The following is a 27,489-nucleotide window of genomic DNA, read 5'->3' on the forward strand; positions in this document are numbered from 1 at the left end:
TTTTTCAAGTAATATAGACGTAAATATCACGTAGAACCCATATGTCACGACATCAATACATATACTTTATTTAATGGAAGACATCGGGTAACATCTTTCTCACGGTTATCGAAATGACAATAAGGGACCAACAAGATAACTTTTGCTGACCCATAGCAAATGTTTTACTTGAATATATATTGCAACTAATAATTAACTGATTTCAGCAAAAACGGAACGAAATTGAAATTTTGTACCATCAGACCCAGTGATTTTTACTCTCGATGATACGTATACTCTGCTAAGGAAGTCAGTGAGTTAGCCATGGAAGCTCACACAAAAACAGTCAAAAACAGGGCTGGCATAGATCCTCAGTTTTGCGCGGTTTATCCGTTTGGAACGGACCGTGTAGGCCTGGTAAAAGCTATGCCGGGCTGAACATCGTATTGCACCAGTTTCAACGTTAGGAATACGGTAGCTGCGGTAGGAATGTAAAGAAATTGCCATGAATAAATAAAAATGCAGTCACTGTTGCCTGGCCCCAGATCAACCTTGGACTCATCAAAACATGAAGTAAAAGTTGTCGGCCTGCAAACGCAAATCTGCAATGTGTAATTTGAACGATTTTTGGTTCTTGATCAAATGATGTTGGAAACATCAAAACGTCGAAGGCCTTTATTCATCCTCGGGGGAGGGGGTGGGGGCGACTAAATCATAATGGGGTAGGGGAGAAAAGTTTGAGGTGCTTCCTCTAATTGGGGTTCATTGGAGTTTCAAGATAATTAACGAGAAAAAATCTTTTACCCCCGATATCTTTCGACAGAAATAATATTTGCTTCTGATTTTTTTTTAAAAGAAAGCTCTCACGCATATCTATTTGAAAACGTTGAAACCTCAAATATGGAAAAATGGCAATTTTAAGGGTGGCTGATACCTTAAGTGGGGTCATAAAAGTTTTCTTATGTCACTTCGACCCAAATGCTAGTACGGCTGTTTTATCAGGAACTTCATTGAAATGCCATCAAAGGGCCCCCTCCATAAGATGTATACATTCATAAAAACTCACTACCAGTTATATGGAGGATGGGGGGGGGGGGGGTCATATAAGTTTTGACGTCGCCCGAGGGAGGGGAAGTTAAAGATACTGAAAGAGGAGCTGTAAAAAATACCGCCCCTCCTCCTCCCAAAGAATAAAAAAATGAACACTCTCTTACTCTTAATTTTTCTTGTTAAAAGCTTTCGAAGGGTTTTCAAAAGTAGCCCCAAAAAGGAAAGGTTCAGTTCTGGCTTAGTTCAAAATTAGACATTCTTAATATAATGAAGGGTATGTAATTTACGGTGCCTTTTTAAGAGGGATTTCCGTTTTAACCAAAGTTTCAGCCACGTGCAGTGTGCATGTGTGTTTAGTCAATATAATAGCCGAAGTTTTCCATGGTCGGGTTGTTGTGTTCTTAGACATCATGATTTTAAAAAATGGGCAAAAAACGACGACAATCCGCTGTCCTTGCGATTGTGAAATTCTGCGAGACGCAAGTTTTGAAAAAAGAAAAACAGAGGGACAGAGAGAAACATAATGATTGTCTGAATTTAAGGGTAGAATTTGTCAAAAAGGTAAAAGACGTTTATAATAACCAAATTAAGGGTTGGAAATCGTGACCTCTCAAAAGAATCGAGTGAAAAAGGTTTTTTTAGGAAACCGTATTCGAACAGATGACTAATATTAAGAAGGTTCGCGAAAAACGATAAGCACAACTGATTATGTTTCACACGTGCACAGATGGTAAAACTTGCTCGACTTCCTTTGTTGTTATAAAAGCAAGTCCAAAACTGCTTTCAAGGATTCCTTTCTATGAGACGAACGTGATCAAATGAAGTTATAAGGGTGAAAAAGTGCAGCAATGATTTCGGTGAAATGAAAGAAGGATAAACAAATGAAGCCGGTATTGGGCAGCCAACGGACATATCAGTTGTCGCAGGTAGCTAAAGGGTCCTAATTACTGTATATTAGATTTCGGACACCACTCAGTCATATTCATCGTTCTGCACTGGATTAGCTTGGTGCTGGACGCCGTCAAAGCTTCAGAAATTTATAATTAGTTTTTCTGTATTTTCCCTCTTTTTACAAACTTAGACCCTTTGCAATTGCTGCGAATTCGTTTTAATGTGCACTTCTCTGGTGAAATGAGCCGAAAAGCTCAGGAAGTATTAAACGAACAAAAAGTACACGGAGATATTTATTAATATTTTTTTCTATTATTATTTTTTATTTTGGCGCAATGACAGCATCTAAAAAAGCCCGTCATCCCTTTCAAAAAGATAAGACCTGCAAAAAATAACGATAATGAAATAAAAAAGAAACAAGTAGATATCAGTAATCAACTTATCTGTTATTATTACAAATCAGACACCCCTTCAGCAGATTATTTTATGAGATTGATCGTTTCGGTATCGTTAGGTGGTTGTCTTAGGTTTAGACTGTGTAAAAATAATAGATCATTATTTGTATGGGAGTGTGACTCTATTAACTGAATGTGGTTGAATTGATTGCAGGTGTAACCGTTCCAGAAGGCAAAAATAGACGAAAGGTAATTTTAACATTTCCTGGTTCGTTTGTTAAATTAACTGCAGAAATATAGGACGGAAAAAACCTTTCGTTAGTAGTGACAGAGTTTTGTTGTTGTTTTTGTTATTGTTGTTGTTTTAAATAGTTCAGTCGAAAACGAAAAAACAAATACAAAAAGACTGAACTATCCAGACTATCTAAAAACATCCCAAGTCGTTTTCCTGGAATTGCAATTTATTTAATGATACAGTGATAATTAATCTCATTTATTGATAAGACCGTCCTTACAGTAGCCGATGAAGACAGAATCCTTCAATCTTACACGTGCTTTTTCTTTAAAGACTTTCCGCTTTGCACCAAAATAACTATTTATTTTCATGTCAAATATACTTGGGCCGACCTGGCGGTTTCTTAGCGGAAGACAGAAAAATATTACAGAAGCAAACTCTCCTGGTATATAGCACTACATTTATATTCTTAAAATATTTGAAGTTAATATTATTTAACAGGAAGGCTAGCTGGCTGCTTATTTTTTAAGAAGTCTAGCTTTCAGTTTCCTCGCCTGGGTTTTTTTAATTTACATTAAAGAGTCTAAATATCTTTTAGGTATTGGGTTAGCCAAAATGAAACTATGACTAAGAAAGCAGTTATCTCAACAACGGCTGAACTCCCGTCTCACTAAAAAGAAACCAGCTCTAAGAAGCCGGCGGCAAATAGCGATGAAATAGGTTGAACGAAAATAGCAATTGTTGTTTTGTGGTTTGTTCCGAAACTAGTATATCACTTTCTAGATTTTATTTAAAAAAATTAACCCAATATTGGTCAATATTGACATTTTATGTGAAACATTTTAACTCGAAAATATTCTGCGTTACAAACACAATTACTTTTACCTGAACGGACGCAAACGAAAATTCAACTACATTATTCTATTTTCATTATATACAATAAAAATACCTGACTAAATATCATTTCTTTCTTAAGTGTTTGTCTGGTTACCGCTAGTCAAAGAAGCTACAACACGCGTGCGCGCGTTATCTTTGTTTCTTCCTATCTTTCACTCAGAGAGCCTGCCGGTTAAAACTAGCATGGCGATAATATGTAGCATGTAGTCGCACAGTTTCAGGCTCCCTCTGCTTCAGTTAGTAAAGCTACAGAGAAACCTCGCGTTTTGATAATTGTTCAGTTGTTATGTAGTTATATTGTAACAGTTTTTCCAATGCTTAGTGGGACCTAAGCATTGGAAAAACAGTTACAATATAATTCCATAATTTTGCAGGTTTGCTGAAAGATTTGACCACGAGCTGTGTCGTGTTTTTCTTCAGTCATTTTCACCCATTCGCTCCCAGGAAAAACTTCTCGAAGAACGAATTTTAAAGCTGGTCGAGCAGTTTCTTAGTCACGGTTTGGCTATAAAAAAACAAAGCTACCTAAAACAAAAGGTATTTTGTTTGTTGAACATTTCGAGGCCTTCTATTCCAGATTCTTTTAAACATTGCAGCTTTCTCAATCGCGCGAACATTGCCCGCCTTAACTGTCAGTTGCAAACATTGATTAGAATGTCCTTCAAATCAGGATATCCATTAAACAAAAAAAAAGTCACCGATTTTTGCAAAATACCACCTTTTGAATTTGGACAAGGACAAAAATGACCGTTTCTAATGACCCTTTTTGCCTTCAGGATTTTTACAGAAATCTTCGTTGCAAAACCAGAAGTCAACATTCACAGTAAAATTCAGTCCTTGTTCTACAATCCTGGACAAAACTACTTGAGAAAATGGTTTCATTAAAAGTGTGCACTATCTAACGCAGCAAAACTATTTCCAAATCAACGGCTTTGCGCAAGAAAACCCCCTCCCCCAGTTCAAAGTTGCTTCCTACAAATTCTTAGGGATCCGGCTTTCTTTTGAAGACCCAACAACACTGCTTCCAAGGGGAGGAGGGGGGGGGGAGGGAAGAATCGGTCGGCTACGAAGTTTAGACAAAAAAGCCCCCCAAGTATGCAATTTTCTCTACAGTTTTGTCCAAGAGACTTTTTTGTTCTTTTTTGTTTCCTGGGTCGAGCCACAGCCTTTTGTTCCAGTGCATCCTGGCCTTGCCTCGATTTTCAACATCACCACTGCATTGCATGCTGAATTTTTGACAGCGTTCGTTCAGTTCTCAGGCCACTTTTTTCTTATCTGTACTAAGTCTATACAGCCACTTCGACCACGGAAATTTCGCACTTGTTGTGATTTTCAGTGGTCGCAAATTCCAAAATATGCCGTGGTAGGTCAAGAAATTCGTCAGTAGGTCGAGTTCCAAAGCTCCTTCGTTTCGGAGCGGCCATTCAGTTTCCCGCTTTCGCAAACGAGGTACATCTCCTTACTCGCTTCTTTGAGAAAGTGGGCCCTTCGCTACCGTCACGCTTAATAATGCTCATCAGGCATCCACTAAAGAAGAAAAATGGCTGTAAACTTATCAAAAATCGCATACAAACCCAACTTCTTAAATTCAGCCGTTATTATAGCTCAACGAAGCAAAAATGACTTCGTCAGAATGAAGTGTCCAGAAAACTCGAGTCTTCAGTGTTTTGGAACAGCACCACTTTCTATGGTAACCCCAGCAACAGGGTAACGAAATCCTATGGATTGTTTGTATGTAGAAAATCACTCGAAACCGTAAGACATCTCGGGCGTCAATAATGACATCTAACAATGAAACTGTTTCCCGCCAAAAAGCTCTGAGCGCGCGAATGTTGACTGACGACCGCCGTTACAGCTAGGTTTGATGAATCTCCACCTTCAAAATTTCCAGCTTTACAACAAATCACTGAAAGACTGGTTCCTCGGGAGACAGATAATTTTGTTTCCCTCGAATCTCAATGTGACAAAATTAACTATTTCCCTAGGGACCAGTCAATAATATTGACTTCTTTACAACCTCGTCCCCTGGGCGAGGGAAAAGCGCCCTGGGGACGAGGTTGTTCTTTGGTTCGGGCATCTTGCGCAGATTGCAAAATTTCGAGAGTTTTTTGGGGATTAAAAGCGACACAGCAGTTTTGTCTTACACTTTTCGCTTTCTCTCCTCTTTCTTCTTTCACTTTTATAGTTTGCCTCGTCTTTTTGTTTCTTTTCTTTTGCTGTGCATTTACTGGATTGTATTCTGGTGTGAAACGTTTTTGGGGAAGCTTTTAGTTGGAAGGAAGGTAGGTGGATAGTGGCAAAGTTTTTCATGGTGATTTTCGGGTAAACGCTGCATGGATTTTTTGCCTTTTTCTCCGGCCTCCTTGACTGAATCATGCTAATTTTTGTATGGTTTGAAAGATCTCTTCCCCCAGAACAAGATAGATTACAAAGTTGTCCTTGACCTTTAAAACTGATGACGTCACAAGCGGTAGAGGGGACGTGGATCCGCACGGGCAGTTCAGGGGTGAACGGGTTAGTGACTACCTAGATCAGTTCAAGCTACATTCAACTTCAATAAAATGTAAGGTTAACAATGCTTTTCAAACAAACCAGTGAAGCTTTAATCCAAATTTACATCCAGTACGACAGGAAAATAGCGAATATAAGGGTCATACTTAAGGATTTCATTCAAAAGCTCAGCAATCTTGAAACTAAGGACGCTTTCCATTTGTCAGAACTGACCAGCAAAACCATTCCCGTCGTAATGAGAATTTTTGCTTTTAATCAAAACTATCCAGCAAGATCAGTCAAATCCTAAATAGTATGCACGAAGGAGATGGTTTTCAGCAGAAACCTTTTGGAAAAAGCCGATTTCAGTTTCTGACGTCTGAAACTTCCGGAGCTGAATCCATTAGACGGATTAGAATGTATGGAATGCCGGTAGGCAGCAATATTATTACGATCTTAAACCGAATTCGTGTGAACGCACCTTACATCTAAAAATAGCTTGCTGAGTCAATGATGATGAGCTCAGTGCACTCGGATAAACTTGTCTACTTCACTGATATCAATATCCAGGCCAATGATGACAATACATCGTGTATTACACCATTATCACCTACGTAATGTTCATTTATCATTTCCTCGGAATTATATAACGTCTGAAACTCGCAAACGTCTACGCGCGCGTGCTGTTTAACATGATCTGTTGAAGTCCGGACGCCTCCAGTTTTAAATCAAAAGATAAAAAATCATTGGTAACATTTCTCTCTTTCCTCCTTACCTAAAAGCGAAAAAAAAAAAATTTCAGACTATGGTTTAAAGAATTTAAAGAATGTAAACACTTTTTATAGTGCTCTAATAACCTACGATCCTAATTAAAGTTATGCAGCGTCATAAGAGGCGAATTTCTATGACCAAAAGGGAAGTTCATTTGTGTTGTTGTTTGTCTAATTTTTACGAGTCTCTTGCGAACACAAACACCAGAGCTGGATAAGTTTTCGATCAGTGTTTTTTATCCCAAATAGTTTTGTTTCAAATATAATATACTATTCACGCCTATATTAATTGTTAGCGTATAATGTTTTACTGCGTATTTTAGAAACCAAAGAACCAAAATGGCGCATCAGAGTTGATTTTCCTCAACAGCTACATTAGTATAAAAAACATTTTTTAAAACAACCTTGTTTACAAAGAGATGGCCCAACTTACAAACAAACACGACATTTATACAGGATGTGACATTCGTGTGAAAGCTATCGAGTCTCTAGATGACCACCTACTACGCAATACTTTCCTGTAGACTGTTAATATAATTACGCTGTTTATTCCAGTCTGTGGTGTGATTATTTCAATGAAGGCTACGGAATAGTGCTTAACCCTATTGTACTGTTTATTATGCTGTACAAGGTGGTTCTATAGCTTTTAGCTGATGAGCAATCCTTAAGTGTGACCATTCAAGCATTAAAATAACACCTTTTCAGCCACACTTTTCTTTAGTATTGTAAAAATAGCTAAAAAATGTATTTTTTTAGCTTTATTTTATAAAAGAAATTTTGTATTTTTCTAAATTAAATATTAAAAAATTACAAATAATACTAAACCAGGGAGTGTTAATTGAGCGACAAGGCTGGTATTTACAAGAGAATGTCGACGTTGTAGCTTATTCTGTACACACCCGTTATTTGCTGTTTTGAACATGAAGAACTATGATTTCACATTCATGCAAAACGCAATTGAAAACTTTTAGTGTTTCATCGTTGCCGGATACATTAGAAATCTTATTGCCCTTTCTGTCGTTTGCGGATTGCCGTAAAGGTGCTGCTAACCTCTGAAAAGATCTCTGGAGACTCACGCAACAAACTATTAGTAAACTGTTGAATTAAGAGGCAAGCTTGATTTGTGCTTGCTGGTGTCATGTGACTTTTGAAGTCTGTTAAGAAACTGGGCTTCCTGCTCGAGGAATTCTTCATCCTAAAAATAAAGCATAAAAAAAGTAAAATTAATTTACTGTTTTGACCTTGAAAACGTTAAGAATTGGGAAAACGCGGAGCAACTGCATTATTCAACCAGGTTTCCCCACAGTTCAGAGTTGTGTTTTGTGTAGCCTGCGAAAACATCCGTTTCTCCTCGCTCTTCGCCGCTGGGGACGTTTTGGGCGAAACGTTCCCAGCGGCTATGTTTTGAGGAACGGTATTGGTGATTGCTGAGAAAGGCTGAAAACTGCAAAGTTGAGATGTATTACCATAAGTTAACGAATAGTCGGCAAATAAACGGTGTGGCATGAAAGTTTTATTTTTAATCAACTGAATTGTTTAGGTTGATAATACCCCTGTAAAGAGAGCGAAGCTCTTTATCGACCTTCTCAAGGCTACAATTGAAAATTTCAGCTAATCACTCCCTTTGTGATAGACAATTGACCTAATCGACTGTCTTGATAAGAACATAAATCACAAAGTTACGCGCGTTTCGGTCGGACTCCTAATTTCTTTCTACTCTTATGAACACCTTCGGATCATTGCGCACAATTATGGTTAGCAAACTTTGCGAAGTATGTCGAGCACTTTGGTGTTTAATTAACATTGTCAAGCCACCATCTTACAATCAGGATACAATAAAATGCAAGATATGTTTTAATTCCGGGCAATCCGACCCTAGCCCGCTCCCCTCCCCAAATCCAATTCTGTGAAGTTTTATAGTACTTTTAAAGAATTCCAAGTAAAATAAATAGTATCTTTACCTGATAAGTGTAGTCCCCCTCCCCAGCCTTTCTAACTTTTTTGCATCCGCCCCTGCGAGCCTTCGATTTTGAAAATTTATTAAAGCTTCTCAGTCTTTTCCATTCCGCCCATTTGCTAGTCGGTTAACTGTGGGCTTGCTTGCAGAATAGTGCCTGGTAAGTCTCCGACGCCGAGTCTTTAGTTGGTTATTCACGCCACGCTCCTAATTTTCATGGCGAACTTAATTTCTATATTTAACGCTTTAAAACATATCAACAAAGCATTGGCATCGAACGGGTACCCTAGGTGCCAGAGACATTGCATGCGCGATTTCCAGTTTGAGTCAAGTCTTTGTTGTGACCAGTGGCATCGAAGGAAGATTCCCGCCGCACGCGCGCGGACGCGAAAAAACCCTCTAGTGCCCAGGCTATCGAACGCGTGGAGTTGGGGTTCACCTGGGAGGACCGGGAAGGAGAAAACCAAATATCAACGAGAAAACAATCACCGATGATTCCATCTCCTTTTACCTTTTCTTTGTCATGTGACCATTTCCTTAGTGTTCTTTTCAACTCCAGACTGTTAACTAACAAATCAGGCGTGCCAGGAGCCGACGCTAAGAGGGAGGATTGACTAACCACCGCGGGTGAGTCTGTAAAGCAAGATAAACAGCTCAACTCATTACATCGAAATGCGCAAAGGAAGGAAGTGAAGAGTGACTTCCTACCAGACGAAAATTTTCAAACACTGTCAAAACAATGTTTTATAGCAGAGACATAAGTGCATGTCATTTCCCGTCAAAAATTCCGCAAAGAACGCCAAGGATGGTTGGCATTTTGGTTCTTCAAGGGAATAGGAAAGAAAAAGTATACGTTAACTTCTTGAAACATGGTTAAAAGAAAGTTGGGTTACTTTGTTATTTTTCGTTCTTTTGCTCTCACAAAAAAGGTTTGTGGTTGTGTTAGTGTCTTCTCTGCTTGTTTCTCAACCTCAATTCAATAGGGTAAGTGTCCGTGCACTCAATTGAAATGAATTTACCCTGTACCTCTTAGGATAAGCCCTAAGGGTCAGTCTTGAGGTCTCCTACCCAGTACTCGTTCTTTAAATTTTGTGTATTAACCTCGTTATTTTGGAGCTACCACGTTAAATATTCTTTAAGGCTTGTCTGTGGTGGTAAAATACACACTGAATTTGAATTTAATTGCCTTAAAGGTTTTTTTCCAGTCGAATTACCTTTGAAACTAGTCTGGAATACAAAATTTAGAACAGCGTTTTTTCCCGTGGTCTTGACACGGTTAGTAACTTACATCTTGATTTCAAACGTTTTGATCAGTCTGGTAATGTAATCTTAAAGTCAGTACGTGAGCTGATTAGGCTTCTTCAGCTGTTTTTACTTTACAAAATTAAACAGCAGACACACTATTCTCCAGTTGGAGCAGCCACTAGATCGAAGTAGAGGCTCTGTCTCAGAATATTATTTACTGACATGTATTTTCAATTCTTAAAAGATGACCGCGATAATTGATGTTTATATTATCCCTTGATCATTATTCTAATTGTTAGAAACAAGCAAGAAATCGGCAGTACAGGGAAAACACGACAACCACAAAAATAAAATAAATAAAAGTTCAGTTGCTGAGGAAAACTTGCGTTTTTTATCGTGTAACCGATTTTACCTCGAAATGTTGCCCAGGTAAATGTTCCTGTCTAAATGACTGACAACCCCGGTTAACAACTACAAGGACAAACATTGTTTTGTCCTGAGGAGGAGATGTCTGTTCACCTAGACTGTTTCGGCCGAGAGAGTGGCATTTATTTAGGTGAAAGGCGGGAATAGCAACAGAGTAAATACAGTACTAGTTAAGTAGCTGCTATGACAGCAAGCCTTGCTAAGCTCAGTTATCAAGAGTTTGAACCTGTAGCATGTATCTGTTCAGCGGCAGCTGTTCGCCGTCCCTCACACTGCCAACACCGTCCTGTCTGTTTGTCTTTCTCCAACAAGCGCCGCTCATGCGCAATAGCAAGACGGTCCTGATAATAGAGATCGAAAGAGATAGGACATCTATTATGAAAAGAATACCTAACACATATCTAAAATACACAAGAGTTGGTAAAGGCAAGTTAAAATGAAAATGGTGTTAATTACACGAAATACTTTAGTTTTGAATATGGTCATCAAGCCTGCAAAACTCTCCTCTTCTCCAGTAGTCCACGTTCGATATATTAAAATTCTAACATGACTCCCAGGCTTTCTGGTTATTTTTCTATTTCGGTCAAGTCTCTTCTGGGAATTGCGAGACAATGGAGTCGTAAAAAATTTGAAATTTTGTCCCTAAAGCCTCGGAGTCACGTTAGAATTTTAACATATCGACTGTGGGCTATTAAAGCAGACTTATATGTCAAAAACTGTATTCCGGCATAGTCTCTAGTAAACGACGATATAGGCAGCGAAAATGACGTGTTTTTCGTACGCAACGGGTAGTCTTTCAAAATACGCTTGTATGTATTTAAATCCCAGAATAAAAAAATAAAATGAAATAACATATTAAACATTATTCAACTTAGCAATTTACTGTTTATTTCAAAAGTACGAAATCTTTCAGTCAGTTTACCTGTGCCAGCTGTCGTTCTTTTTCTTGTATTACCAGCAGCATTCCTTCGGCCTCCGCCCGCTGACTTTCAGCGTTCACTCGTACGCGCTCCGCTAGTTCCAGGGCGTGCTCTCCATCGTCACGCACCCGAGCGGCATCCTGGGTAAATAACAATAAAGATTACTAAAGCTTCGATAAAACGGGCAACAAAAACCGTGCAACATGTTTTGCAACATTGTTACCAAACGAGTTGAATAGCGATGTTGCGCGTTTTGCCACCCTTGTTCAAACCTGTTAACAACCTTACTTGCTGCAAGACAGTTTTGATTCGTGGCTAGTAAAACGCGCAACATCGCTATTCAAGCCGTTTTGCAGCAATGTCGCAAAACAAGTTGCAAGTTTTTTGTTGCCCGTTTCACTGTACCTTAAGGTTGAAGTCTGATTACCCTGAAATAAATGTCGAACTAATTACTACATAACCATAATCATAATAACGAAATTACAGAAAGAAAAACAAACGTGATCGATTATAAAGACATAATAAGTGAACAGCGACATACAGAGCACAATTCATCAATTTCACGTGACCGTTTCTGCACTTCAAGTCCCAGTTTTCCAATCCTGTCCCTTTCTTCATCAAATCCACTCCGCTGTCTCTCGAATTCTTGCTTCTCTCGTTTTAGTCTCTCCTCTTCTTGTTTTAGCTGCGCATCACGTACGCTAAGGGCAGCGGACTCTTCCTTAATCCTTACTGCAGTAGCGCCCAGGTCTGCCTCGGCCTAAGCGAACAAGAAGAAATATTAACAAACAGGACAGAACGAAGAGCATGTTAAATAGAAGGTAAGGTCGAGAAATCACTTTTTAAAAAACTGTTCTCAAAAGACCAATTTCGATACATTAAAATTCATACTTGGCTACGAGGCTTGGGGTAATAAAACAAAAGAAGTGTATTACTCATCGCAGAGTCTCAAGATGATTTCTTTTGTTTTATTCCCCTTAGCCTCGGAGCCCGCAAGTATGAATTTAGTATATTGAAATTGGTCTATCGCTGCTCTTCTGTACTTTTTTCCTCGTATCGAGACTTATTCAGTTTTTCCACGGAACTTCACTAAGCTTTTTGCGCTGTAGTTGCTACCAAGTCTAAGTGTTCGTTTTGTTCTGTTTGCTTGTTTTTTTGCTTCCTGTGTTTTTATTTTAAGACAGAGTTCAATAAACTAAACTAAACTAAACTAAACGCGGAAACTCCCCCACCTACTCCTCACCTAACACAACGCTAAAACTAACCTTTCACTTAGGGCAAAATGTTGCGTTAGGAGAGGGGTAAGTGAGGCAGTTTGATCGTTTGATATTGATCTGCACAATAGGATATGCATACTATTCGCGAACTAGATTCTATACAATTACAGTATAATAATATGAGGAATAAAACAAGACAAAAGACAAACAGTTCACGTCTCCTTGGAAAACGTTGAAAAGTTTGCTCAAGTTTTACACCAGATTGCTAGGAGATAAATTTATCAAATCTCCCATTTTGTGTTATGTAACTTCACATTTCTCAAAAGTTAATTGACGTGGTCTAATACCTGTACGCTCGTCTCAGTCTTTAACTTTTCTCTGCTGATAAGGTCTCTGTGGGCCGAAGAAAGCTGGGCTCGTTCGGTGGCTAACGTTCTGCGTTCTTCTTGTATTTGACTCATGGTGTTCCTCTGTTCTCGCACGAGATCGTCGCGAGCTCGCTGTACCTAGATATATGCAAAATAGACAGTTTAAGATGATTTATCTCAGGCCATACAGCCAATCAGAAAGCTAGCCTGCGTGGCCGGCGTTGAAAGGGGAAGGGGAAGGGGAAGGGGGAATTTGGGCGCGCGCGAGTGCGTGTGTGTGTTGGGCTCTCGCGCGCGCCCAAATTCCCCCTTCCCCTTCCCATTTCAACGCCGGCCACGCAGGCTATCAGAAAGCAAGAAAACGTGGTATTTCCTCAAAAATCCCGGCGATGCTCGCGACCTACGCCTTTACATTTTCCCGCCAAAAACAAAGCAGATAACGACAGCCACAACCTTTCACTTGACAAAAATTACCAGAAGCATCTTTAAACAACACCGTAAAACCCGAGCTTTAACTACCATTCGGACCTCTATGGAGTCAAAGTTAAAAAATAATACAAAAGGAAATCAAAATGTCTAAAACGGACAAAGAAGCTAAGGAAAGTAATAGAGAGCAACAAATACAAACCAAAAGTAGGTTGAGTTTGATCGTCCGGGTGAACGTAGTCCTGAATGGGACTGTTGTTGTTGACAGTGACTGACGTTTCGACAACCTGTGCGGTAGTCATCTTCTGAGTCAAAGTGAGTTGTATCACGTCAGTTGATGGTATTATACTCTGGTTATTGATTTGATTGGTCAATTACGTCGAGATGTTATCGGTCGTCTGTCAGTTAAGCCGTGATGTTATTGGCTATGAAGACTCGTAATCAGTAATTGGTCCGTTTCGATCCGTCTATTGTTACAGTTAAACAGTCGTCTATTGTTAGTCAACCAGTTAACCAGTGTTGCGAAGACCGATGGGATCCGAATTTCGAAACAACAAGCCCACTGAAATCTCGCCAGAAGCGTTCGAGAGTTGTGTTGCTATTTTCTTCACGATGCAGGTTAATTAGACAGAGGCGAATACAAATTTTTTGTCGATCACTTGGACATTGGTGTTTACAGATTACATTTAGTATTAAAAGCGGCTTTCTTTGAGGTTACCTTTGATGGGGAGGTATCTTGTTTTTACGTTGTCATGATCAGCGGCACCGAATGAATCAGTTATGGAATACCGTGAATATCCCACTCGTGACTTGATTCTTCTTTGTATACACAATCGCCAAACTAAATAAAATCAAGTCACTCGTGGGATCATGGATTTCACAGTACACTACGTGAAAGCATCGCATAACCAGTCTTTACGACGGCAACAGGAACGTCAAAGAGCAGTAGGTTTAGATTAGCAAAACACTGACAACTTTTTGGTACGTTTCTTTGCCGTCACTGCACGACTACGAGGTAAAATTTCCTAATTTCACGCTTTCAGAAAACAAACGACGACGAATTTCTTTTCGTCTTTTAGAACTTCATTAATTTTCTTACGAAATAAACTCCTACATTTGACAAAGGGCAGAAGTTTCAAAGAAAGCGAAGTCACTTTTTTAGTGACATTTTCGACGTTAAGACTCCTGCAAACTTATCACTAAATGTCTGTATATTCCCGCCCCATCATCCTCTTCAACGAACAACGTTGATAATACAAGGTTCGCTCTAAGACGAACCGAAACAACTTCTACATTATGTAGTAACTAATCTTGTAACATTCGTCTCTTTTCACCTCAGCTCTTTGTGCAGACAGCTGTTCCAAGGTGATACGCCGTTCATCTTCCAGTGCAGCCTGTAAAGCCTTTAAACGTGACTCCTCCTGTGTTAGCCGCCATCGTTCTTGATCCACTTGACGTGTCAGCTCGCGCATGTGCAGTTCCATCTTAGCGACTAAGCCTATATGGTACATAACAAGCCAATAATTCATCGGACTCATAATAAGAAAAAAAAAAAAACGTTAGAAGACTTTACTAACAGTCAAAGCCCGTTAATAAGGACACTGAGGGGGCTATACAAAATGTCGGTAATTACGGGCTATCCGTATTAATCGGGTTGAAAATGTAAGGGTCTTTTTTCCTGAGAGACAAAGCAAGCTGTCCGTAATAATGAGGTGTCTGTATTAACCCTTTAAGTCCCAATAGTGACCAACATTAATTTTCTCCTAACAATATCCAAACAATGTCAAGAGATAAGTTATGAGAATTAATAAAATGATCACCTAAGGGAAAATGCTTTGATTTTTTGTCAAATTCTCTCAATTCATTCATGAAAGAAATGTATGGAGATCAGGTTGGAGAATTTGTATGTGGATATTGGGATTTAAAGGGTAAAGCGGGGTTGACTGTATTGTTATTATTTATGTATTGATTACACTAAATTCGAATCTTCAAATATGCGTATTATCTTTCTAATTCGGTTTCTAAACTGACATGCAGTTTCCTGATAAATTGGCAGTTACACACGGAATTTTCCCTTTCTAGCTAGTCATTCACGTGAAACAAAACTGCCATTGGAGAGCAAGGGATACACTGGGACTGAACAAGACAAACAAAGGAAATTAGCATTTTAAATGAAGTGTGAGCTTCTAGTTTCATCCATCATCCATCGTGCATCACAGTGGTTTTACACCACATGAATGATCAAGCCACAAAAGGTCTGTAGTTTTTTCAAAGAGAACCTCCCAAATGCTACATAATTCACTTGCCTTGTAACCTGGCTCTTTCCTCATCATTTTCCGACTGCTGCCTTAGCAACCTCTCCTGCAGCTGTTTTAGGTACTCGTCCCGGGCCCTCGCCGAGAGTTCCCGTTCTTCCAGCCCGCTATTATGCGTAACCTCGATCTTTTGACGCAAGTCGCTCACTTGACGAGTTGAGTTTAACACTTGATCCATAAGAGACTGAAGAGACTTGGTGTGCGCATGGGCACTTGTCGCTGCTGACACCTCCTGTTCCTTGAGCCTTCTTAACTGCGCAATCTCCTCTTCGTGCTCTTGACGTAATTGATCTAAAGCTCTTCGGTGAATGTCTTTTAGGGACTCAATCTCATTGTTTTTCCCGGTTTCTAGAATAGAAATTTTTCTGTTGTTCGAAGCTTGTAGATCAGCTTTTTCTCTTTCAAGGTTCTTAAACTTTTCACTGTTTTGGGCGATGATGAGATCGGTCTCCTCTTTGAGTCTTTGTTCTCGCCGCTGGTAGGACTCTTCCAGCGTCTTCAAATGTGATCTTATAAGTTAGAGAAATAGAAATATAAGAAACAGTGTAGACCTTACGTGTGGCATACACCTCATGAAAGAAAGAAAACATTTTTCCCGAGCAGGACACAAACCTGAGTCAACCAGTCTGTAGTTGAGCATGATATCCACAACACCACCGGGTCAACTCAACTACAGTGTCGGAGTGGCTAACTTAGTTACAGACTTGCTACAAGTTGCCCTCTTGTAAGTTTTTAAAAGCGAGGGAAGCAAACTTCAATGAGGTTGCGCAGCAAAGGTTGCGAGGTCGACTTGTTTTGCCTAAATGGATTTGAATCATATTACAAATTTACGCGACAAAAGAATGATTGACATATGCTGTGTCGGGAGTGGCGTCATATATCACTCACTTTCCTGTTGGTCATTTGTCATGATGTCACCGGTGGAATTATTCACTGGTAAATTTCGCGCCAAGCAGGTATGAAAAGTCCTTTAAAATGGTATAATCAACCAGGGAAAAAAGACTTTTAGAATGTCAAACTTAGTCAATAACCTGATATCAAACTCAGGAAATCCTAGGAGCGGTTTTCTTTCATGACTCAATGTTTGTATCAAGGCCTCTACACCATAATCCGGATAAACAAGTAAACAAGACGGAAAGGAATTGCACACTTGAGTCGCAAAACTAGTAACAGGCACAGATAAGCGAGGTATAGGAGGAAGCTTCCAGTTCTTTATTTTTGTTTCGTGAAGCTTCCTCCATTACTTCGCTTATCTGTACCTGTGATTAGTTTTGAGACTCAAGTTAAAAACGAATCCAGAGAAGCTGGATTTACTGTAAGGCAATTTGGAGGCCCTAGACCGTGTTTTACACACATGCGGTACGTGTTATTGTAAGAACCTGTAATGAAAAATTAAATCACAATACTCTCAAACTTGACGAACAAGGAGAGGTCTTAAGGATTCGAACACGTGTAAATTGTGCATGAGTCTTCTTAATCTTCTATCTTGTTCTATCTTACTTGTGAGATGTATCGATGTTTGCCATTTCATCCTTATGTCTCGTCTTAAGTGACTCTATTGTAGTCAGCAGTTCTTCCCGCTCAAGCTCCAGACGGCGAACCTAACAACAGGAATAAAACAGTCGTTTCTACTGGAGCCAGGTAACTCACTTCCGCTCATTTTGTTCTATTCTATGTTTAATTTTAAATTTGTCTGTACATTTTTCCGGGCTCTCCTATACATCGACAGGCTTTTCTCCGCATACTCCAGTTTTTCCTCACACTTGCAAATTCCAGTTCTATTTGGCACGCAGGAACACGTTCCGGAGCTGCGTCAGGAAATTTATCAAAATTCTAACAGTGAGAACTGCTTTCAAACTGAGTGAAATGACATAAAAAAAACGGCTCAATACATGAAAAGAAGGTATAAACAACACAGCAAATACAAAAGGAGGCACGGATGAACAAACTTGAAGAAGATCGAAGCGGATTACGATCGTGGTTTTTGAAAACTTGTCAGCCTAACGGTTTTTCAAAGTTGATATTTACTGTTTGTGACGCTTGATGTAATGATTGACGGCTCCCTCCATGTATCTTCGTGTCGTTTCGTCTGTTCATACTTATGACAGAAATATTTTCTATCTGGCTGAGCGCAGCGATAGTGAATAGAAGTAATTTCTCAAGTTCTATAGCGAATAAGGACGCGTAAATGGACAGACCAGCCGTGACACAGTCCTAATTTTAAGCCTCCTAAGTTTTTGGTGGGTGGTATTTTAAAAAAGACTGTTTACCTTTCCTTCTAGCTCTGATATCTTACTGGCAGCATCCAGATCTTTCTTTTGCCTGATGCCTTCCATATTTTGAACTCTTTTCACCAGGTCCTTCACCTCCTCCTCCAGACGCGTCTTTTGTTGTTCTTGGTACTCACTCGCTACCTGGTATTCCATCAAGCGGCTCTGCTGTAGGTCGCTTTCTGCTTTGAGTTTCGACATTTCAAGCCTCTCCAATGAAGACGGTTGGGGAATCCCGGGAGAAAGCTGAGGGGTCTGTAACGAGGCCGGTGGGGTCTGGGGCAAAGTTTGGAATCCAGCAGGAGACTGGTACTGAAGTTGGTAGGAAATGGACTGGGGCAGACTTTGACTGGCAGGGGAGGCAAAAGGAGCGGGCTGATACTGGGGGTGATACAACTGAGGGGTGTAGGGTTGGGCTGCCACTTGTGGAGAGAGGTTACCCTGTTGGATTGCATATGGCGACTGGTGGTGAGTAGGGCCAGGATGTGATGGAGTTGACTCAGGCATAACCACAGGCGGAGTAGAAGCCACAACATTCTGTTGCGCATTATACTGTGGAGATTTAACGTGTTGTTGTTGCTGTTGCTCGGTAGCTGGTCTCGGTGTTTCTTGGCTGAATGACGCTTTTCTTTTATCTTCCATACCCCTCTGCGTCAGTATTTCATTCTCCGTGAGTCCTCCGTCGGTAGCTTCTTCACGTGGTCTATCCAGAGGACCACCCTGGGTGGATGCGTTGTCTGATTTATCTACCGAGTTTTGCTGTGATGTCTGATCACGCCATCGTCTTCCTCTCCTGGGACTACCTCCTGAGGCCTCCCATGGAAGCAAGGATGACCTGCGTGGATCAGTTAGCAATAAAACGGTCAGTCTCTCAATAAGCCTTAACCAAAGTTCATATCGCTTAGTCAAACAAAATGTACATCAGAGTATTGATTATTTACCTGAAGATGGGAAAAAGGGTGGCATATGCAGACTATTTTGCGGTCAAAAATCTTTTTACCATAACAGAGTGATTTTTCGCCCACTGATTGGTCGAGAGTTAGAGTACTGACTAGGAAATGACGTGATGGTGGAGCAATTGCCTTTTCTCTTTCTCTTGGGCGCGATTTCCCGAGAAACGTCTACAAAAATGGACGTCAAAATCTTTCAAATTGATGTTATTGTAGCAAACAAATCGACAACAATTTTCCATACTCTTATCGACCATAGAAATGACGTCAGGGTCGTCAATATTTTCAAAACTTTACTATGAAACCAATAAACCTGCGGTTCGTGGTTTCACGTGAGTTTTTAACATTTCGACGTCATTGCTATGGTCGATAAGAGTGGAAAATAGTTGTCTTTGTATTAATTACTTACTTGCCGCCTTCATCAGTTGCTTCAACTTGTTTTGGTTTAGGTGGTTCATCAGGAGTGATTCCCAGCATGCGTAAGAACTCATCATTATCACCCTCCCCCCTGTACCGTCCAGCTCTCCTGGGTGGTGATGATTGCCTGCCGTGACGCTCAGGGGGGGCTGAAAACAACAGATGAGGTTAAATGGTTGATTTCTGTATTGTGAATCTCTTCTTTTATGGATAGTCTTCGTAGTGACACCTCCCGTGTTATGATGTAGCTTTGTGGCTTCGACATGAGAGAACCTTCCAACCCCCACCGACCAATCATCATTTTCTTCCCCAACTGCTCATTTCCTAATGAGTGAATGATCTTAGCTGTTTATGGGTACACGTGACATTGCGCATTATTACGCATCATGCTAATTGGACACTTCATGAATTAAGCTCTCTCGAAACGAACATCTTCGTATCATTATTTCAGTCTTTAGGGTCTCACTGATTACAACTGATAGGTGATGCAGTGACTGCAGTGAAAGTATAAGCGCATAGGTAGGACGTAGGATGACAATAAAAAATAAATAACTTATTAATAGTTCTTAGGAATATACCTTGCGCAGTGGACGTATCTTTTTTGCCTTCCTGAGAAGATGGTGTGCTGGGTTTTAACGAACCAGCGCCTAGATCCAGGCCTCCATCGTCATCACCTCCCAGTCCCAGCCAGTCCGCACCACCACCACCACCTCCGCTCGGTCTTGTTCCTGCAGCAAATACAATTGTCATCAATGAATTTTCTACAAGAATGGACTCAGTCGAATCTTGAACTACGTCATTTTAACTTTCGAATCAGACTGTTCTCACTCGTGTTTGATCATCGTTGAGAATTCAGTGGTTATTAAAATACTTAAAAAAATTTTTTTCAAAGAAAAGTAGGGACTGGCTATTCAGCCGCACGAATATTCTCATTAAAAAATATGACAATTACTTGTTCATATTTTCATACATACTCCAGTTTTTGACAATAAGCTCTCCACTTAACTTCAAGTTTTTAGTAGGTATATAAGTCACTTCAGACAGAGTACCTTGTAATAAACCACGTCACAATAAAACCTCTGTTTCAAAGCGAAGCGGAGCTACTTTAAAAAAAGGGAACGAGACTGAGCCGAGTTAGTGTTTCGCAAAGACTTCTGGGATCGTTTCTGGGGACCCGCTATTCAGCTATCGGCCAATTTGTTTTCCCTGTCCCTAGTAACATGTCCCAGAAGCCTTTGCAAGAGTTAACTCGGCTCAGTTTCTACTTTGGTGAATGAAAACTCATTTTTACAAGAAAGGTTTTGCATAAAGTGATAGTTTTTGGGACTCGAAAATGGCCAATTCAAATGTGTGCTGCTTTTTTCTTATCAAAACCTACGTATGCCTAGTGCAAAAATCGTGTAGACGTTACCGTCGTCAATTGAGTTGAATTATTACTTAAGAAAGAATCACAGCCTGTAATACCTGATGCTGGAGCTGACTTAGGTTTTTCAGCTTGTGGATCCTTCTTTGGTTCAGGCGTATCTTTCTCTGAAATTCATAAAAACATCATGATCAGACACTTAATCTGCATGAGCCATTCATCAACGAATATCACAAAAGACCGGCCAAAAAAAAGAAAATCAAAACTCGGAAAACCACATCTGTAGTGCTGGATATGTCTCGGACGCAAGAGTTGTCAAGCCTCTTATACTTTGCTTTCCGAAACTGCAAAGCATTATCTCTTAGGCATTAACTGGTACAGGATCGGTGAAATAATAGGGGGCTTCAGCAAAGACGTTTTTGAACGACGCACAGCAACTGGAAGTAGCCTTTTGCACTGTTTGGTAGTTGTTCTACCCATATTTTCAGGCAACTCGTCTCTATAACAGCCAGTAAAGACACTTAGCAATACAAGTTTGGTAGCGTCAAGACTCAAGGCGTATTAAAAGGGAAAATCTGGTTGACGTGCGTGCCTCAAAAACGCCAAGATGCTTAAGCTCCCTAATATGAAAACTACCCTCTCCAATATGCTACGAACTGAACTCGACCTCGAACTCGAATACAGTGCAGGCTTCATTTAATGTAAGAAACTCTTTTTGCTTCGCAGTTTTAGGAGCTCATCGCTTTGACAGTCTTACAAATGAAAAGATGCCTGGAATAAATCTTCAAATCACTCTTAAAAACCAAAGCAAGAACTTTATATCAGATCAGGAATTACTTTAGGCCTTACTGCATGCATGCACCCCTTCGAATCAAACACCTGCCTACGGTCTATACCTCGTTGAAACGTAAATGGTATAAAAACAGCAAAATCATTCATTCTGACTTTGTGCACCCACCATTAACCTTTGGTTGCCGCCTTGTTTGCTTGCTTCCCAAAGGTGGTTTCTTGTCATCCTCAAGCAATGATCCAGTGTTTGTATCATCTTTCCCCTCTTTTCTCTGTTGTCTTCTGTCTGCTCGTTCACCAGGTGCAGTGGAGGGCCGCTCATTTCCGAACAATTCGTCATCTAGTCCCAGTTCATCAGAAAACCTCACAGACCGCTTGCTGGAGCTGGGGGCTGTGTCTGGTCTGGCCAGTCCTCCTCGGCTACGCGATGAGCCACTAGAGGCCGCTGAAGGCATATAGCCTCCAAACTGGAACGATTCTTCAGATGTAGGACTAGAAACTGAACGATATATTATTATACATGATTACGTTCTCAGCATGATATACGGTATTTAAACAGTATAAGGAGGCGCAGTGGCCAACTTCGTTCCCGGGGTTCTCTTACAATAGGGCGGGTAGGAGAGAACCCTGGGAACGAGGTTGCGCGGTGGCAGGGAGGCAAGGTGGTCGAGTGGTTAGCGCGTCTCGCAATGCGGCGGTCCTAGGTTCGAGTCCCGGTCTGGCCACTTGCTGGATTTGTTCTCGGTCGTCTCCAGTTCAAATCCTCGGCCACGCTTGTAAATAGCCAACTGGTTGCCTCCTGCCAGTTGGGGTTTTTAATCCTATTATGTTTTATTTGAATTATTTGTTTCTAAGTGTTTGAATGCAGTGCCTGTAAACTAGCTGGATAAGCTAAGTGCACCTTCCACTATAAACAAGCCTTTAAAACCTATTTTTTAAATAAAAATGCAGTACTTTTACTAATGTCCTAAATTAACTACCCTTTATACAAAAACCCTAAGTTAAGGACACTACTCGAGCCGCTCTCGGAAGACCACACTGGATTGGGACCTAGCCCGAAAACAGTAAGGGTCCAATTAAATTAGAGGTTCTGATGAAGAGCCGCAAGGCTTTTGATTGTAGAGGCAACATTAATTTCATCGAAATAGTACCACACCTTTCTTGTTTGGTGCACTTGATCCAGTATTTGCTTTACTGCTTATATTTGCCATGAAATCATCCAGTGATTTAGGAACAGCTTGTTTTTTAGGTTCATTTTTTTCCTTTTTACCCAGCAGTTCACTGAATCGGGATTGTCTTGAGGGGCTTTCACTTCTGGTCTCTGTTTAGGATAACAATGCAACACGCTGCTCAATGCAAAACTTTCAAATTTGATTTTCACTCAATTGCTACTTTTAGAAGACGGAAAGGGGCGATTTAACTTTTACTAACTAGGGAGTTTTAGAATCTACGGTGGTGGCAGCAGCGAAAACGTCACACAAACAGTGAAATTGCGCTACTTCAAACTTCTTCGCTGTTCTTCCATCACGTTCAATTTGTCAAATGTTGGCAAATTTTGTATTGCATTACTCCATTTCAATAATTCAATACCTGTATCGGGCAAATCATCTCCACCACCAAAAATATCATCGGAACCCTTGCTATTTCGTCTACTGGCACGTTCTTGTTTCTTTCGTGGGGGAGGCGAGGGTGAATCTCTTGGTGTTTTCTCTGTGGAATCATCAAGGCCTGGCAGATCTTCATCCGAATCAAAATTGATGTCATCTTTGCTTGATTTCGCTTTCTGTGCTAAAAGCAACAACAAAATACTGAAAAATCCAAGATTCTTTCATTTAGTATAAGAAGTACTTTCCTGAGTGTGCTGATTCATAAGGATATTTATAAAAACGCATAATCTGACACTCTTTCCTTTTGTATTGAAACAAGACCATTCTTCTAAAAGTTTAGAAACCACAAAGCTTACCAGATGTTTGTTTTCCTCTTTTCTGAGGGGTACCCTCAGGAGATTCTAGATCTCCCCTCTTGCTATTTGTTTTAGCCTCTGGTGAGCGGGGAGGAGAAAGTGTACTTCCATCTTCAGCTTTCTCCCCCCTGACAGCTGGTTGATGCTCTGCTGTAGCAGGGGGTGATTGTAAATTTGCAGACTCCTGTGTTGGGGGTTGGCGGCCTCTTGAGGACTTTGGTCTTTCTTCAGTGGAACCTAAAATTAGAGTACAAAGCTGAGCTCTAAGAAAAACTGAAAGGAGGCAGCCCAGTTCTCTGAACCTGTGAAATCCAGGGTGCCCAGCATATGATTTCTATGAAAAATCTGAGATTTCCTATTCGCCCGGCAGCAAAAGTTAGGCGCCAGGGGCCAGCGGGCTCTGCTAAAGCAGTCTCAACCTCGGAGTAAGGTCTCAGAATCAAACCAGTTTGTGCACAAATTGTACACCCTTACATTTGTGCACATTGATGTGCAGAAGTTCAATCAATCAATCAGTCAACCTTTTCCTCAGTAAGTAACATTTATTTACTTACAAGTATGCATGTTTACCTATTTTGACATTACTAAAAAGAGCAAGGAGCAAACTCTTTTGGCTTAGCAGGAGAGCCCCTCGGTTTGATTCACAAGACAAGAAAAATAGGGACCAACATTAAGAGGTTACTCTTACTTACAGATATCTATGAGAAAGGTGTTTTTTCAGTCAGTAAAACAGGCACTTCAGTAGAAAAAATCCGAGTACTTCCAACAGGATTCGAATCTATGGCCTTCTGAGTATTAGTCCAGATGCTCTACCATTGTGTTACAAGAGACTCAGGAGATAAGGCCACTAAACTACTTGTAGGTTCATGTGTCATACATCCTGCACACTGCTAAGACTCTCGAATGTCAAAATGTGCTTATGTGCAATGTCACAAGAGCCTAGTTTAGTGACCTTAGGTCCAACGAGTCTCTTGTAGCTTAGTGGTAGATCATCTGGACAAATACCGGTAACCAGTAGGTCATAGGTTCAACTCCTGTTGGAAATACTTGGATTTTTTCTTCTAAGCCACCTGTGTCACTTACTACACTAGAGTAAGATTTTTTTTATCTTGCAAGATGCTGAACAGTATATTGGACCATTTCAAATTCACTGTACATTGTAAAATAATAAATGACAAGCAGCACACCTTGACTAGAGATTCCAGAAGAGCGAGTGTTCTTTGGAGTTGAGGTCTTCTTAGGCTTTGGCTTTGAAGCAGGATCATCTTCTTCATCAGATAAGAGACCAGCTAAGGGATCATCCTCGTCAAACTCTAAAGGAAACATGCCAATATTAAAAAAAAAACAACAACTTTAGATGATACATAATCCTCATCAAAGACTGTTTTCCACACCACATATATACCTCCAAAATCAAACTTTTTTCTTGGTTTCTTTGCTTCCTTTGGCTTGGTGATAGAAGAATCAAGTTTTGTGTCTGTTTTTTCTGAGGATTCAGCAGCTGTTATAAATAAAAACTACAAATTAGAATTATATGCAAAGTCTGGCAGTAAGGATACAAAGAGGTCAACTGAATCCCATTAACCTCTGGTTTCATAGGACCCAGAAGAACTAATGTTACCCCTTGGGGGTACTCAACAAAATTTTATACCGGGAGGCTCCAGCCCAAGTTCCAAGATTTTTTTTTAATGTTAACAGACTTGGCCATTCTAATTTACAGGAAATTCACAGTTCGTCAATCTTACCATTTGCTGATGAAGAAGGAGGTGGTTGTGTCTTGTTGCTGTTTGTAGACTTTACAGTTGGGTCACCTGAAGTTGGTGGATTTTCATTAGTCTTCAGCTTGTCTTTGGAATCTGGGGCTGCAGCCTTTGAGGGTTTAGAGGATTTGTTTGGTGTTGATTTATTTCCCAGTGATCCTCCAAAGAGGTCAGATTCCATATCATCTAGACCCTGAAGCAAATCAATGAAATAGCAAATTTTTAGTACATTTCAGTATAACAAAATATAAATGAAATAAAAACAAAACTTCATGTAAATGTTGTTTCAAATACTTACTGCAAGGCTGTCTGCCATTTTCTTTGCATCTACTTCTGAGAATGACTAAACAATCAAATGAAAGTTAGTTACCAGAAGTATAATTTCAAGTAAGCATGAAAATTTTGATATCACAACCTGTTTTCTTTTTTCCAAAGCATTCACCTTGCTCCTCCTTTCTAGAAGCATGATAATGTTGTGCTTCTAAGATGATCAGAAAATCCCAGGGTGCAAAACTCCTTGAACATTAATAAACAAGGGGTTTTCTAGGGGTATGGAATAAAATTTGAAAATTCCAGATGTTTTCAAGGAATTTCGAGAGTAGTATGAATCCTGTATTACAATAAATTTCGTTTTTAGAAATATCATTTAAAGTGTGATACATGTACAGTGTACTTAATAATAATAATAATAATAATAATAATAATACTGATAGAACTATAACAGCGAACAGACCAGATATCATCGTTAAAGATTCAGTGAATTCCACCTGCAAACTTATTGATATGACTGTTCCATCAGATAGAAACATCGCACTAAAGGAAACTGAAAAAAAATGCAAGTACAAAGACCTAGAACTAGAAATACAGAGAATGTGGCATATGAAAACCGTAGTGATCCCTGTGGTTGTTTGTGCGCTTGGTACAGTGAAGAAGGGTATGGTAGAAAACATCAAGAAAGTATCAGAGAGAGCTAGTATGACAGAGATTCAAAGATCTGCATGCTGGGATCTGCACGAATCCTTAGAAAGGTGCTCAGTGTATGAACAGAATGATTGACTTGAGTGACTGACGCTCTAGGTGCATGGTTTGCGCCCGGCTGATGTGCAAAAAGAATACCAGCAAAGACTGTGATAATAGAGACAATAATAATAAATAAATTATAATAAAAATAATAACTTTTTTACTTTCCAAGTCTGGTTTTTCAAAGTAATAAACACCAATTTCATGAAGAAAAATATATTTAAATTAAAGTACAAAAAAATTAAAAACTAAAACAATAAAACTATATGTTCACAAGATATAAAATTATAACATAGCCTCTTATTCTCTCCATTACAAAGAGAAAAGTAAGCAACCCCTGTCTTAAAAAAAATAGACTGCTTACTGAGACGATTTGAAATAATGCATAAGTTCCTTCTTGAATGCCACAATATTTCTTAACTTACAGTGAAATTTGTTGTATCGGACTGCGTGTTTTGCAAACTTAGAAGGGATTTTGGGTTTTTCAGTTCCGTCAATCATTTTAGTGAAGGCAGGGTTAATGCAAATCATGATGTAACATGCTCGCCCAGCTTGGCTGTGAATGACTCTAGACTGCTCAAGAATAGCGAAGAAAATCACGATGGTAAGTGGATTTTTTGCCGAAGGAAGGAGGCAGACATTACTTTACTGACAAGAATGAAAATGATCTTAAAAATCTGCAAAGCAAACTTAACTAATCAATTATTGCCCGAAACAGGACGATCACAAAGCAACGAACCTTGAAACGCAAAACAAACAAAAGGGATCAAAATCGACCAATCACGAATCCTTTTGAACTCGTGCAAGTAAATATGTGTTTCCTAAGAGGTCCGCTAAGATGATTGACGGAACAGAAAAATTCAAAATATGAAAAACGCAATGCACGATACAATGTATTTCGCTATAATCGTGAGCCTTCTGGGTAAAGAGTAGCACAATGAAACAACCGCATAATAAAGGTCCTTTGGCCTGTGTTTGTTCTGTACCCTGGAATGTCGATCTTATTCTTGTTGCATGTGTCTCTGGAGTGAATTTCAGACCTCATTTTGAATTTGTTTAGCCAGATAGTCTGGAGCCAATCCCCTTAAGGGACTTGAAAGCCGGTATGCCATTCCTGTAGACAAGCATGGACTCGATAGACACCCATTTTAGTTACCTCATCATCATCATCACCATCAAAATCTTCACCAGCCATCTGTGCTAAACTGCTGTAAAAATCTTCATCTGTTGCACTGGAATAAAAAGGTGCACATAATTATACCTCAGAGCAGAGTTGTTTGAAAGGTGAATAATGTTAATCCAGGTTTAGTCACTATACCAACACAAATGCTTTGATTACAAATTACCCAGGATAAGCTCAAACATGGCTTTAAACA

General features: G+C 39.8%; 2 protein-coding genes across 3 annotated transcripts in view; one reads left to right on the forward strand and one right to left on the reverse strand.

Annotated features, from left to right (window-relative positions):
* LOC140941153 (ADP-ribosylhydrolase ARH1-like) overlaps positions 1–27,489 on the forward strand; it is a 245,793-nt gene that overhangs the window by 17,272 nt on the left and 201,032 nt on the right. The gene's annotated exons all lie outside the window — the stretch shown is intronic.
* The window catches only part of LOC140940510 (uncharacterized), a 25,591-nt gene continuing 4,137 nt past the window's right edge, over positions 6,036–27,489 (reverse strand). Inside the window, exons 6-27 of the mRNA XM_073389491.1 lie at positions 27,270–27,345; positions 25,392–25,436; positions 25,079–25,286; positions 24,739–24,834; positions 24,521–24,646; positions 23,334–23,570; positions 22,961–23,158; positions 22,527–22,691; positions 21,540–21,869; positions 20,683–20,748; positions 19,797–19,946; positions 19,211–19,367; positions 17,852–18,686; positions 17,082–17,182; positions 15,573–16,090; positions 14,601–14,764; positions 12,820–12,978; positions 11,797–12,015; positions 11,258–11,395; positions 10,562–10,676; positions 9,176–9,297; positions 6,036–7,902 (exon numbers count right to left, since the gene is read on the reverse strand). Coding sequence (XP_073245592.1) covers positions 7,795–7,902; positions 9,176–9,297; positions 10,562–10,676; positions 11,258–11,395; positions 11,797–12,015; positions 12,820–12,978; positions 14,601–14,764; positions 15,573–16,090; positions 17,082–17,182; positions 17,852–18,686; positions 19,211–19,367; positions 19,797–19,946; positions 20,683–20,748; positions 21,540–21,869; positions 22,527–22,691; positions 22,961–23,158; positions 23,334–23,570; positions 24,521–24,646; positions 24,739–24,834; positions 25,079–25,286; positions 25,392–25,436; positions 27,270–27,345 — 4,333 coding nt within the window. The 3' untranslated portion in view covers positions 6,036–7,794. The remainder of the gene's footprint in view (positions 7,903–9,175; positions 9,298–10,561; positions 10,677–11,257; positions 11,396–11,796; positions 12,016–12,819; positions 12,979–14,600; positions 14,765–15,572; positions 16,091–17,081; positions 17,183–17,851; positions 18,687–19,210; positions 19,368–19,796; positions 19,947–20,682; positions 20,749–21,539; positions 21,870–22,526; positions 22,692–22,960; positions 23,159–23,333; positions 23,571–24,520; positions 24,647–24,738; positions 24,835–25,078; positions 25,287–25,391; positions 25,437–27,269; positions 27,346–27,489) is intronic.

The sequence above is a fragment of the Porites lutea genome, chromosome 6 (assembly GCF_958299795.1).
Source record: "Porites lutea chromosome 6, jaPorLute2.1, whole genome shotgun sequence".
Classification (NCBI taxonomy): Eukaryota; Metazoa; Cnidaria; class Anthozoa; order Scleractinia; family Poritidae; genus Porites; species Porites lutea.